The sequence below is a fragment of the Gambusia affinis genome, linkage group LG23, assembly GCF_019740435.1.
Source record: "Gambusia affinis linkage group LG23, SWU_Gaff_1.0, whole genome shotgun sequence".
Taxonomy (NCBI): Eukaryota; Metazoa; Chordata; class Actinopteri; order Cyprinodontiformes; family Poeciliidae; genus Gambusia; species Gambusia affinis.
In genome coordinates this window covers 119310-133701 of record NC_057890.1, presented here as the reverse complement: position 1 = coordinate 133701, position 14392 = coordinate 119310, and the positions used below count along the sequence as shown (strand labels likewise).

At 44.1% G+C, this 14392-nt stretch overlaps 1 protein-coding gene across 18 annotated transcripts in view; it reads right to left on the bottom strand.

Annotated features, from left to right (window-relative positions):
- Positions 1 to 13333, bottom strand: part of LOC122826053 (pleckstrin homology domain-containing family A member 5-like) — a 142848-nt gene extending 129515 nt beyond the window's left edge. For 4 of the 18 annotated variants that reach the window (XM_044107536.1, XM_044107535.1, XM_044107539.1 and 1 more), the window contains exons 1-3: positions 13001 to 13157; positions 12833 to 12909; positions 12072 to 12129 (exon numbers count right to left, since the gene is read on the bottom strand). In XM_044107536.1, the coding sequence (XP_043963471.1) occupies positions 12072 to 12129; positions 12833 to 12909; positions 13001 to 13092 (227 nt within the window). In that variant the 5' untranslated portion in view covers positions 13093 to 13157. Of the gene's footprint in view, positions 1 to 11052; positions 11121 to 12071; positions 12130 to 12832; positions 12910 to 13000 lie in introns of those variants that run through there. The other 14 variants (XR_006369729.1, XM_044107546.1, XM_044107548.1 and 11 more) reach the window with 9 other exon arrangements.
- Positions 13334 to 14392: the final 1059 nt, after the last annotated feature.

The following is a 14392-nucleotide window of genomic DNA, read 5'->3' as shown; positions in this document are numbered from 1 at the left end:
AAGACCAAGGAGATCATGAGGCATGCTGCAAAAATATTCAACCAGTCAGACATTCCAGCCATAACAAGGAGCTCTTTGTGGAAATATCACGCCATGTTAGGATTCAATTTAGTTCATGCAGCTCAAATTGTGATGTTAGCGAAGGTCAGAGATTAAAAGGTTCTGGTCTTGATTATGGTCAAAACTATTTTTAAATTGAATTTGAATTGAACGTTAATAATTGAAACACAGATAAACTATAACATGCAATAATATGCACAGGAGAAAGCGGCTTAGCACTACCACAGAAGCTAATATCCAGGGTGTTGCTTATCTCTGCTCTACAGCCAAAACTGTAGTTTTGTACACAAATCACACATAACTCTATAGGACAATATATTATCCATGTTCATGTTTCCCCAGAAAACTTGCTAGGCCCAGTCGTCCACCAGTGGACCACCGTGTTTTTGTATTGAAAAATGTAAAACTATTACTTGTTAACAGTACTGCAGCTATAGTCTTAAGGGTCCACTATAACGCAAAATTCACTTGTTGCATGTTTCTGTACTTACATTCGGGCATCTCCATCTTCTAGAAACAGTGCAAGAGCAAAAAGAAAAAAGAAAAACTCCAGCTGTTTTTTTTGGGAACAAGTAAATATTTTGCTGCTTCAAAAACCTCTAAATTCTTGGTCACAATTTTTTACTTCACAGTCCAGCCCCTCACTGGGCAACCCAAGTGGAGCTCCACCCACTCCACCCACAATGGCTGCTGGAAAAGGGAAATATTTTGCTGTCAACTGTAACACAGAGCATGAGTCCATGCATTGTCTCTCAGTCACAGAGAACAGAGCTGTGTGGTTTCATTTTATTTTTGCTTGCAAAAGAAAGTTGAAGTTTAATAGGTGCAGATCATTTTAGGAAAGAGTTTTTTCTAAAAACTACCAACAGGAAAAGGCAGGATTTGTCAAAGTACATACTTACATATATAAACACACAAGACATACAAAATGATGTCTTGTGTGTTTGGTATTATTTGGCATGAACATGATTTACTATTTACCACAAGCTAACATTGAATGCTAGCTTCTGCTAGAACCAATCGGGTGGAAATCTCAATATCTGAGAATTCATTTGTGTTTTAAATGTAAAGATCATGTTTTGTTTAACCCACATATCTATTCCATGGCTTGTTCAAGGAAGCGCCACAGTGGACCTTTGAGAAAAATTAAAGAAAACAAAATCTAATTAAAATACCGTAAATATGACATTTTCTGTGCTTCTGTTAAATCCTAAATAAGTCAGCCGGTGGACGTTCAAACACCATGTGATGCTGGTCACATTTAGAGGTGATCCAAGGCATAAATGAACTAAGCAGCTGATTAAGGCCCCCCAACAAAAACTAGTAAGCTAAAATGTATTAGCCTGGCAGGGGGAAGGTAAATCCAGAGGAATTTAGCAGGGGGGGCAATGGCTGATAATGGGGGAGCAGAGTAAGCAAGCTTTTAATATAAATATATAAACAAACCCTTATGTGAGCTTTCAAATAAAATAACCATGTTTATTATTACAAAATAAATAATAAGGATATAAATAGTGACATGTATAAAATGTTGAGTAATTACGCTCAATGTGCAGAATTAGCTCATTCTTTACAGAAATCCAAAAATCTAATGTTTCCAATGTCTGAAGTTTATTTCTATAAATGTAAAACCAATCTATCAACTAAGAGTAGCAATATTATTACTCAATTAAAAGAAAAAATAGAGTGCAGCAAGACTAATTTTATAAAGTACCTTTTTTCACATAAAGTTACTCAAGTGAATGTAACCAGTACTACCCACTTTCGAACATAGACAACAAATTAGTAGCCTAAACTTGTTAACAAGTTTAATGTTATATTGGCATTGGTTGGTCGTCATTTAGGTAACATTATCTACATCCAACAGCATGACTAACTTACTCTGTTAGCTTGGGGGAAAAGCTGAGCAAAGTTCTTTGTGTTTTGCTGCCATTATTCTAACACACACCCAGCAGCAGGTCTTCGTTGCTGCAGCACAGGTACAACTAGGCCTGTCGATAAACAATAGATCAATTAATCGTACAATAAATTAAACCATCGACGTCATTTTAATTATCGACGTTATCGTCTCTTCCAGCCTTTTTCTCTTTCTGTTGATGACGCTAAATGAAAAAAGGTTCAACTCCGCTGCTCTCCACTGACCCTGCCTTCCTCATTTCCTCAGTTTAATGCCCAGCACACACTACACGATCTTAGAGCTGTCGGCCGATTGTCGGCCCATTTTCAAAACCTCAGAGATCACACATTAGCCAACAGAAATCCTAGGTATAACGGTTCGATCCTGCCGTGTGGTGTCCAACAGTGGGCACAACATAATGGCTACAAGTTCAGTGAACTCATTTTAAAACCAGGCATTAATCAATGCTTTACTGCAATCTACCTGCAACGCATGTGGCTCTAGTGTCAGCGTAACGTCCTGACTGAATGAAAATCATTAGAACCTATTTACGTCACGTTAACGAAGAACAGCTGAAAAGTTACTGGGTTCATCAACGTAGCGGTTTCGCTCCAACTCCTCCCTTCGTCATTTCTATATTCTTTGCACAAAATGTTTTATAACCATTACTGTTGTTTCCACATATCATCTCCGATGTCCGCTGGACTTCGGGTTGCGCCGTGTCAGCTGTTTGGGATTCCCCTCTGTAATTTCCCCTCAGAAAGAATCTGTGCTTTCTGATTGGCTACCTGTCACATTCAACAGGCTGCGTTAAGCTCCCAGTCGGGGAAAACCCCTGATTTAGATTGGAGTGGACACAACGATCTACCGTAACACACCACACACTACAGGATGATCACAAGCGACAATCTTAGTACGATCAAAGTTCTAAGATTGTGTAAGGGGAAAAGGTAGGTGTGAACTTACGTGTAGTGTGAACTATTGCATCAGGTAGTCGATGTGCCCATTTTCTCTATTTAAATCTAATGATTACTGAAAGGCAATATGATATGCAGACTTTATAATCAGCATAGATTGAAACATACAACATAATCTTCTATAAGGTTGACTGAATTTTTATGCCACTATCTGGTAATACTGATGAATCAAAGCACTTTACCCTGGAGCTGCATTCTCCCAACCCCACTCACTAAAGTACCTGGGTGTGTCAGGAACCGGGGTTTTTGTTCCTGTTTTTGTGGGTTCTGTTTTTGTTCCACTTTTTGTTACTCACCTTCCGTCCACTAGATGGCACCTGACCCACCTTTTCCCGGAGACGTGTGCCACCACCTTCCACACCGGCACTCTATACCGCACCACCTATATTTCAACGCTGGAGTGCTAGCCTTCCATGGTGCTCTGAGCCCCGACGTGAGCGATCTGAGATTCCTTCCTTGAAAGATCTTTGAGTAAATCCATGTTGTCTTTCCTTTGTTCCAGCGTATCCAGTTTTCCTCCGGCAGGCAGTCGTGCTACTGGTCTGTCGTCCTTCACGTCCGAGCCTACCTGTCCGCTCTCCACCGCTCCTCCACGTCGTTTCTCGGATTATCCTCTGTCAAAACACCGGACCATCTGGAACCACAAACAAGATCCAAACTTCGGACCTCCTGAGAAAGATCCCCAGACTGTTTCCCCACTCCACAAGTAAGACTGATCCGTTATTGCGCTTAACATTCCGTTCTCCGATTGTCCTGAACTCACCACCTCCCTTGCCATCCTTCTTTAGTGTGGTGATTGTTTCCTGAGCCAATACCTCCCGGATCAGGACCGTTCCACCCATCCTTTGTTTTCCAATAAACTGCCTTCACTGATTTCGTCTCCCCTGTTTAGTGTTCTGCATGTGGGCCAAACAAATTGAACCAAACATGACAGAACACTCCAGCCAACAAACCAGCCCAGTGGATGTTATCAGGAGAACGTTATCCGAGCAGCATACTCTCCTTCAATCCCACGAAACCGCTTTGCGAGAGCTAAGTACCCGCCAAACCGAAACCAATCGACGGCTAGCGGAGCTCACTAATTTCCTTCAAAACTCTGTTCCTCGCTCCCCGTCTCCAGAGCCTGTATCAGCCCCAGATCCGGTCCAGTTAGCCCAGCCGGTGTTTGGTGAGGTCCGACCTCTTACTCCTGAGAGGTTCTCCGGTTACCTGAGCAAGTGCAGAGGTTTCATATTACAATGCTCTATCATATTTAATCACTCACCTCAGAGTTTTACCCAGGACAGTGCCAAAATCTCTTATGTTCTCTCTCTATTGTCAGGTCGGGCATTAGAGTGGGCGGAGGCCCATTTTTCGTCCTCGCCAAACTATGGGTGCACATTTGACGCTTTCCTAAAGGAATTTAAGCAGGTATTCAGTCAGGACGCGGACAAATCATTCAATTCACGCGAACTTTGGAAAATAAAACAGGGACAGCGTACGGTGGCAGATTGCGCTGTCGATTTCAGAATAAGAGCCGCGGCATCTGACTGGAACGCCACCGCTCTAAAAGGTGCGTATTTTCACGCCCTGAGTGACTCTATCAAAGATAAGCTCGCAACCTTAGACAAGCCTGAAACGTTAGAGGAACTAATACATTTATCTGTCCGTCTTGACAATAGGGTCCGGTCCCGGGTTAGAGAAAGAAACCGGAGAGGTTCCCCGGCTAGGACCTACGCGGCTGCTGTCTCTATTCCCTCGGTCCCCCCTCCTCCGACTCCCACAGACCCCGAACGTATGCAGGTAGGCCGCACTCGCCTCACTCCGGAGGAACGACGCAAGCGGATTACGTCCCGCCTGTAATCCATACTGTGGTTCTCCGGGACATTTCCTTGCCCAGTGTCCGGTACGGTTAAACCCCCAGGTCCGCCAGTAGAGGCGAGGGGACTGGTGGACCAATCAATGAGGGACAAATCTCCTTGTTTTCTGTGACCGGCCTTCTTGATCAGCAACGGTCAGAGGCTTCCGTTGTCAGTTCTTATTGATTCGGGGTGTGAACAGACTCTTATGGATTCAGCGTTCGTTCAAAAAATGTCAATTGAAACTGAACCTTTAACCATCCCCTCTACGTGTCACCGCCATTAATGGTGAAACTCTTCCATAAATAACGCACCGGACAAAAACCCTGCAATTAATAATTTCCGGCAACCACAGCGAACTCGCATCTTTTTTTGTTTTTCCCACAGTCAACTCACCCATAGTCCTGGGTTTCAACTGGCTTAAACGGCACAACCCTCACATTAATTGGTCAGACGGACATGTCGAGTCCTGGTCCACTACTTGTCATTCGTCCTGTCTCCACTCTGCCATTCCCCCATGTCTGTTGCCGGCAGAACTGCAAGAGGCGGAGCTTCCCGATCTGTCTACCATCCCGCCGGAATATCACGACTTGGCTCCAGTTTTTAGTAAGTCAAAGGCCCTTTCATTACCTCCTCATCGTCCTTACGATTGCGCCATAGACCTTTTGCCCGGTGCTCCACTACCCTCCAGTCGTCTGTATAATATCTCCAGACCGGAAAGGGAAACTATGGAAAAATACATTAGGGATTCTCTGGCTGCCGGCCTCATTCGTCCGTCCTCCTCTCCTCTAGGGGCGGAGTTTTTCTTCGTGGCAAAGAAGGATGGCTTGCTACAAACATGTATAGATTACAGAGGGTTAAATAATATAACAGTAAAGAACAAGTACCCCTTACCTCTGTTATCATCCACATTTGAGCCAGTTCATGACGCAACCATTTTTTTCCAAACTAGACCTGAGTAACGCGTATCACCTATTCCGCATTCGTCAAGGAGACGAGTGGAAGACTGTGTTCAAAACTCCCATCGGCCATTTTGAATATTTGGTCATGCCGTTCGGGTTGTCCAACGACCCAGCTTATTTCCAAGCCCTGGTCAATGATGTGTTAAGAGACTTTCTAAATGTATTTGTTTCTATAAATCTGGATGACATTCTAATTTATTCTAAGTCCCCAGCAGAGCATAAACGTCATGTCCGTTTAGTCCTTCAACGTCTCTTGGAAAACAGAGACTTTATGTTAAAGCAGAGAAATGCGAATTTCACAAAGCATCTGTCTCCTTCCTTGGTTTCATCCTAGAGGGCGGACAGGTAAGGCCAACGGAAGAGAAGATTCGGGCAGTGTTGGAGTGGCCGGTTCCGGAGACACGGAAACAATTGCAACGTTTCCTTGGGTTTGCCAACTTTTACCGCCGGTTCATCCGCAACTACAGCCAAACTGCCCAACCATTAACTGCTCTAACATCCACCAAGACCCCATTCAGTTGGACTCCAAAAGCAGACACTGCTTCCGGTCAACTCAAGACCCTCTTCTCTAATGCTCCCGTTCTAATCCAACCTGACCCCTCCAGGCAGTTCATTGTGGAGGTCGACGCCTCGGATACCGGAGTGGGGGCCGTACTGTCCCAGGTATCCAGTTGTGATAATAAGACTCACCCCTGTGCCTTTTTCTCTCGTCGATTGACCCCGCCAGAGCGTAATTATGATGTGGGAGATCGGGAGCTGTTGACCATTAAGCTGGCCCTGGAGGAGTGGCGACACTGGTTAGAGGGGGCAGAACATCCGGTTCTGGTTTGGACCGATCATAAAAATGTATCATACCTACAGTCAGCCAAGAGGCTAAATCCCCGCCAGTCTCGGTGGTCGTTGTTCTTTTCTCGGTTTAATCTCTCTATTTCTTACCGCCCAGGAACCAGAAATGTCAAGCCAGATGCTCTGTCCCGCCTCCATGCTCCAGACGACGCAGAGGAGATACCGGCCCCCATCCTTCCTCCCAGCTGCACTGTGGCAGCCGTCACATGGGAGATCGAGGACCTCATCAAACAGGCCCAACAAACCGAACCACCCCCCCGACTCTTGCCCACCAAACAAGATTTACGTTCCAACCTCCGTCCGAGCCCTTTTCATTCAGTGGATCCACGCGTCCCACTTCTCAGGACATCCAGGTATCAGTCGAACTATTTCCCTTATTAAACGCAAATTCTGGTGGTCCTCTGTTCACAGAGATGTGAAGGAGTATGTTTTAGCCTGCACAGTCTGTTCTAAGAACAAATCGTCCCACCAACCTCCGTTTGGCCTCCTTCAACCTCTCCCCATACCTAGACGCCCATTGTCTCACATTTCTGTGGATTTCTGTGGATAACCCTAACCCATCCAAAGGTATGACCACCATACTCACCATTATAGACCGGTTTTCCAAGGCTTGCCATTTGGTTCCCCTCCGCAAACTGCCTACAGCATTTCAGACCGCCCAACTCCTAATTAAACATGTTTTCCGCCTACATGGCATCCCACTTGAGATATTGTCTGACCGCGGGCCCCAGTTTATATCACAATGTCTGGAAAAATTTTTGTGTGGCCCTACAAGCTAAGGTTTCGTTAACATCCAGTTTCCATCCCCAGACCAATGGTCAAGTTGAGAGAATGAACCAGGAGCTTGAATCCACCCTCCGCTGTTTTACCTCAGCCAATCCATCTGACTGGTGTCAGTTCCTCACTTGGGTGGAGTATGCCCACAATAGTCATGTTTCTGTCACTACTGGTTTGTCCCCGTTCGAAACCTCTCTTGGTTATCAACCACCTCTACTCCCTTCTGAGGAGGACAATATTGCCGTAACCTCTGTCCGTCATCACATCCACCGCTGCCAAAGAGTCTGGAGAACGACCATCCACAATCTCGGTAACACAGCCAATCAAAACAAATGCTTCGCTGACCATAAACGAATTCCAGCTCCTACCTACGCCCCGGGTCAGAAAGTTTGGTTGTCGACCCGGGACATAAGGCTATGTCAAGAAAACTCTCCCCCAGATTTATTGGCCCCTTTGAAGTCGAATCCGTTATAAGCTCGTCTGCAGTTTGTCTCCGCCTCCCAGGGTCTTTTCGCATTCACCCCACTTTCCATGTTTCCCAGATAAAGCCTGTCCACACTAGTACTCTTTGCCCTCCTGCCGACCCCCCTCCTCCCGCCCGGGAGGTCGATGGTCACCCTGCGTACACTGTCCGCCGGATCGTGGACTCCCGTCGGCGAGGTAGGGGCTGGGAATACCTTGTCGATTGGGAGGACTACGGTCCAGAGGATCGTTCCTGGGTTCCCGGCTCCTTTATTTTAGATCCTTCCCTTATTAGGGACTGTTGTTCCTCGCTTACCTCTTTTTCTTCTCGGCCGCCAGGTGGCGACCGTTGAGGGGGGGAGTACTGTCAGGAACCGGGGTTTTTGTTCCTGTTTTTGTGGGTTCTGTTTTTGTTCCACTTTTTGTTACTCACCTTCCGTCCCCTAGATGGCACCTGACCCACCTTTTCCCGGAGACGTGTGCCACCACCTTCCACACTGGCACTCTATCAGCTCATCAGTGCTGGAGTACAAGAGGGCCGCACCACCTATATTTCAACACTGGAGTGTTAGCCTTCCGTGGTGCGCTGAGCCCCGACGTGAGCGATCTGAGATTCCTTCTTTGAAAGATCTTTGAGTAAATCCACATTGTCTTTCCTTTGTTCCAGCGTTTCCAGTTTTCCTCTGGCAGGCAGTCGTGCTACTGGTCTGTCCTCCTTCACGTCCGAGCCTACCTGTCCGCTCTCCACCGCTCCTCCACGTCATTTCCCGGATTATCCTCTGTCAAAACACCGGACCATCTGGAACCACAAACAAGATCCAAACTTCGGACCTCCTGAGAAAGATCCCCAGACTGTTTCCCCACTCTACAAGTAAGACTGATTTGTTATTGCTCTTAACATTCCCTTCTCCGATTGTCCTGAACTCACCACCTCCCGTTTCAGGACCATTCCACCCATCCTTTGTTTTCCAATAAACTGCCTTCACTGATTTCGTCTCCCCTGTTTAGTGTTCTGCATGTGGGCAAAATAAATTGAACCGAACATGACAGGGTGAGGTTAAAGGCTTTTCCCCCGGCGTCGCCATTCAGAACGTTGAAGTAAGTAATTTTGGAAAATTTGTTAACATCTTACTTATTACAAATTGTTCTTTGGTTTCTAAGATAGTTTCTGCTTCAATACAAACTTTTAAAATGGAAGAAAAAACTTTGAAAAATAAATACTGTGATATTTTTTGGAAATATGACTTGACTCTTACTGTTGGTGAAGTAAAACAAGACGGGGAATGCAGCAAGTAAAGAGAAAAAGATGAAAAACGTCTAAAGTTTGGGACCAGTTACCGAAGCATACAGCTTCAGTTACTTGTTTAAATGGATTTTTTGACTGTTTCTAGTTTGTTTGGATGTTTTGTTTTCCCAACATTACCAATTCATTTTCTTCTTCGTCTGATACTGTGTGGAGTTTATGGGAGTTGGTTTTTCCATCTGGTTGTTAAAGAAAGCAGCAGCTTCCATTTAATTTTCATTTCATGGCCCATAAAGTAGCTTATTTAGTCAATGGATCCAGTCCACCAAATGCATCCAACATCAAATGGTATCATTTTGGAAGAAATCTATAGAATTGCTGATTGAGATAAAAATCACTAAGGAATATACTTGAATTCTCACAATATTTAGAATCTGTTTAAACATTCATTTTGTTGCTCATTTCCCCTTCAACAGTTTGTTCCTTAATAGTTTTGGTCCTCTAGTATCTGGAGTCTCCCACAAGGTGCTTTAAACTCAATTCCTACCAGCTAGAATATTTATTACCCTCAAACAAAGATGTTTTCTATATTGTAAGTACAGATTCATCTAAGGAAAGAGTTATTTGAAAGTAATAAATGACATTACCTAGTGGTGTGTTATCCGATTACTTTGACACTAAATAATCCCGGTGAAATAATCTCATGGTGTTGTAAACTACAGTGAAATGACTGAAGCTGACTTCAATTAGCTGTGCAGGATTTTTCATCATGATACATTTTACTGAATTATTTCTCTTTGTTGGGTCATTTATATGATGAGAATCTACAGAATAAAGAAAACTTGTTTGGGTCAGAGGAAGTCAGAGCCCTCCTAGCACCTGATGACTGATAGTTGAAGTGTTGCAAAAATCCTTCAACCACCCATCAGTAGCAATTAAGGGTGTGTTCACACCAGCCCTTTATAGTCCGCTTTAATCCAACTCCAGTGTGTTTACCTACAAAGTCCAGTTTGTTTGTGAATCCATTTCAAACTCTGATGAAGACCAAAAAAGTGGACCGTGCTGGTTTGAATGTACATGTAAAAGCTAAGCAGACCGGAGACCGCTCCAAAAGCAGAAAGTGGAATATAATGCAGGGCATTCTGGGTAAATGCAACCAAAACAAAACCTCCTGTCTATCCCTAGCAAGAGAAATGGGTCCAGGTCTTTTACCTAAGAAAGAAAAAAGAAATCCTACAACCACTAAAATCTGACACCATTCCATTTTTGGTTTACATTTCATGAAGAATAAGTTGCAGTCAGTGTCTTCTCCAGATGTTTTAATGTCATTTGTTTTTATGTCGCATGTTTTAATTTCATTTCCTTAAATGGTTCTTGGTGCAGGTTTAAAAAAAAAACATAAGTTTATAGTATAGAAGTTTCTTTCCAATATTTTTGCTAATAAAGGGAATAGATGTCAGGTGAGAGCAACAGCAGATCTTTGGCTGTGCTCCTCCACTGTCCTCAATTCTTTGTTTTTAACTGGCCTGTATTCCATCAGGCCTCCCACTATAAGAGGACTGCTTCATCCTTAGTTCTAGCTTGTGACTCATAGAAGCCACTATGTCTTTGCAGAATTGTCCAGGGACAGTGTCTTTACATGCATGTCCATGTTTTCACCCTTAAAATGGACCACAGCACATAAGCAAGGAAGGCAGCGTTCATACATTGGAAGCAGCGGTGGTTTGAGGTTATTTATAGAGTGGCTATATTAGCAGAGCGTATGTGTCAGCTGCTGCTCTGAGAAACGGCCACAGACAACACAAGAAACAGGAGCAAAATAAAGTGGGAAAGTGGGAAGAACAAATCAAAGTACCAGCTTTCAGAACGTGTGTAGAACAGCTCAGGGTGTGTACGGCGCTGAAAGCTGCAGGGCTTTTTTGTTGTCAGACAGGTCCACAGAATATTCATGTACACAATGAGCTTAGAGGGCCAACACACACATTCAGCACTAAAACAAGAAAAGGCTGTTAAGAAGAGCAGCACAACTTCTGAAAATGATTCCTGAATACTGGATATCTGGAGAGGGAAGAACAGAGGTGGGATCATCGGCTTGTGACGAATTAATTCAAACGTCAACAGCTACTGGCTGTGCATACCAGTCAATGAACCTAACTTTGTATTATAGATCAAACTTGGCTGAAATTTTTCTACATATTCCACATTGGATTTAGGCCATTACTTTGACTAGCCCATTCTAACACATAAATATGCTTTGATCTAAACCAGGGGTCTCCAGTCCTGTTCCTCTAGATCTACTGTCCTGCAGGTTTTGGATGGAACCCTGTTCCAACACAACTGAATGGAATAAATGGCTCTCTACCAGACCTATGCCAAACTTGTAATTCAATCATTTGATTCAGCTGTGTGGGATCAGGGATGCATTCAAAACCGGCAGGACAGCAGATCTAGTTGAACCGGGTTGGATTAAATCAAGTCCCCTGATTTAATCCAGTCCATTGCAGATCTGGCTGCATGTTTTGGTCTCTGTCCTGTTGGAACCTTTACCTCATTCTCAAGTCTTTTGGTAAAATAAATTAATAAAACCAAGATTAATGAGAACCAAATCATGGATCATTTCCTTCCCCTTCATAAATATGGCAGACTTTCAGTTTTTTGGTCAAATAAAATCCCACAAAATCCATTGAGCTGAATGGCTGTATCATGATCAGATGCTGAAAAGTTAAAGGGGTAGAAATATGTTTACAGGGTGCAACGATCTATTCAGCTTGTCTCTATCTCGATGGTCTGTAAAAGCCTGAAAATGAAATTTATTTACATCAGATGTGTTGAAGCAGGGAAACATTTCAAACATGCAGGACACAGGCCTTGATGAGCAGAAGTGCCCACCTCTGTTTACCCTTCCTGTCTCCTGTGACCCCTGTGCCATGTTCCTGATCAGGCATGGAGCAGAGAGGAGACATGCTGGAGGACCAGAGTCTCCTCTCATCAACAGACATTCCTACTCACTTGATGAAGCAGCGAGCGCCCTCAAATGTGTATCCTTCCTCCCATCCTGTTGGTAAATCTGAGGACACAAAGCCACATAGGACAGAAGGAACATGAGTGCTGGAGCTCATCTCATAACGATGTAGCTTCTGGACCTCATATTGGGCTTGTGCATCATTATAAAGCCATCCGTCCCTCTGAAGGTTCAACACCTTCATTCCTCATGGTGCTACACGACCCAGAAGGAGAGGGAGGACGGGGAGGTGGAGCTGACGATGCAAACATTGTGATCGGACTAGAGGGAAACGGTGACGGCTTGGTCAGGACGTGATTTACACCGATCAGATGTGCAGATCTATGAAAAGGCTTCAGATTCATCGGCTCTCTTTCGGCGGGACTTCAACAGCCCGCGACTTAAATGTCACTGCGGGGATCGGATCCAAACATCGGCTCATACCGATGTCCATGGCTACGTGACGGAAGTTTTAAGAAGTCTGTCGCAAACTGTCCAGGTGGAAGCAGCCAACCGTGTGAGTCTGAGTGTGTGTGTGTGTGTGTGGGTGTGTGTGTGTGTGTGTGCGTGCGTGTTTGGGTGTGTGCGTGTGGTTTTGTTTAGCAGAGGAGGTTGTTGCTCTGCTGCAGCGAAAAGACCCCCCACCCCTCACCCTTCCTTCGTCTTCCACGGATCTTTGCGCAACTTGTCGCCTTTTTCTTTCCAACACAACTCTGAGACAATCATGCGCGCGTGCAGAGGGAAATGAAGCCATCCCCGGGAGATTTACCTGGAGTTTTCCTGTGGCCTGTGATCACAGCCTCTCCAGTAACAGGATGCAGCCAGGTTGTACTCTTTGCTTCTTCGCTGGTGGAAGGAAAAAAAATGTGAGGCGATGAAGCCAACAATAGGACAAGTAAGGAAATGACACATGCCCGATTGTCTGGGTCATATTTACTTAATGAAGAATATGCGTCCATCCCGAGTCACTCCATAACTCCAAGAAGATTGAAGACAGCAGAGCCAGTCCGGCTTTGGATCCGCCGCCATGTCTAGCTGAGAGCTCCACTGGAGCGCGCGTACCCGCGACAAGCGCGCTCCAACATACCCACGCACACTTTAGAGCTCTAGGAACGCGCAGAGAATCTTCAAAAGTTGATAGAGTCAGATGTTCTGTAATTTTTGCAACTTTGCTGTTGCTGACGCTGTTTTTAGATCAGATCAGTCAGGAAGCAATATTGAGGTATAACCTGAAAATACAGTCGTAAAAAACGGGGGAAAAAAGAAAAACAGTCAGCAGGAAAAATAAATATACTAAGTATGTTCAGTTTTAGCATAATCTACTTGAAGGCAGGCTAATAATCAATATACTTCAAGCCAGTTCAGGATTAGTTAACTTGAAATATGTCATTTTGGAACAACTAATTTTGTACTTACTGTATTTTAATAGCAATTAAATTGTAGAAAATTACAATTTAAATTGTACTAAGTGTACTATCACATGCTTTGTGCAACAACTGAAGTTCTACTTTGCACACATTTTTTAATGTAATATAAACATGCTTGGGGCTGCACAGTGGCTCAGTTGGTAGCACTGTTGCCTTGCAGTAAGAAGGTCCTGGGTTCGATTCCCGGCCCGGGGTCTTTCTGCATGGAGTTTGCATGTTCTCCCTGCGCATGGTGGGTTCTCTCCGGGTTCTCCGGCTTCCTCCCACAGTCCAAAAACATGACTGTCAGGTTAATTGGTCTCTCTAAATTCTCCCTAGGTGTGAGTGTGTGTGTGTGAATAGTTGTGTGTCTTGTATGTCTCTGTGTTGCCCTGCGACAGACTGGTGACCTGTCCAGGGTGACCCCGCCTCTCGCCCGGAACGCAGCTGGAGAGGAACCAGCAACCCTCCTGACCCCATTAGGGACAAAGGGTGAACAGAAAATGGATGGATGGATGGATGAACATGCTTGATTAATATATCTTAAGTGTATTATTTTTGTGATCAAATTACATTTAAAATATACTTAGAATGTATTTTAAGTATGTGAGCATTACATATTTTATGTATTAATAGCATGATCACAGTATGCTAAAATTGCACTTTTGGTTTACCATAATTCCTAAAGAAGTACACTTCTTAGTTACTTAATGTGTTTTATTATTTTTCTTTGTCACTTTGTACTTTACATGCTTCATTCACACTACAGTACTGCAAAGACATCAGGCTACCAGAACACAGAAGGATCAATTACAACACACTTTCTGGCTGAAAAAACTTACATTGTGTGTTCAATATATTATCATTTTGGTAACATTTATTTGATGGGGTGTGCATAAGATTGACATAACACTTGTCATCCA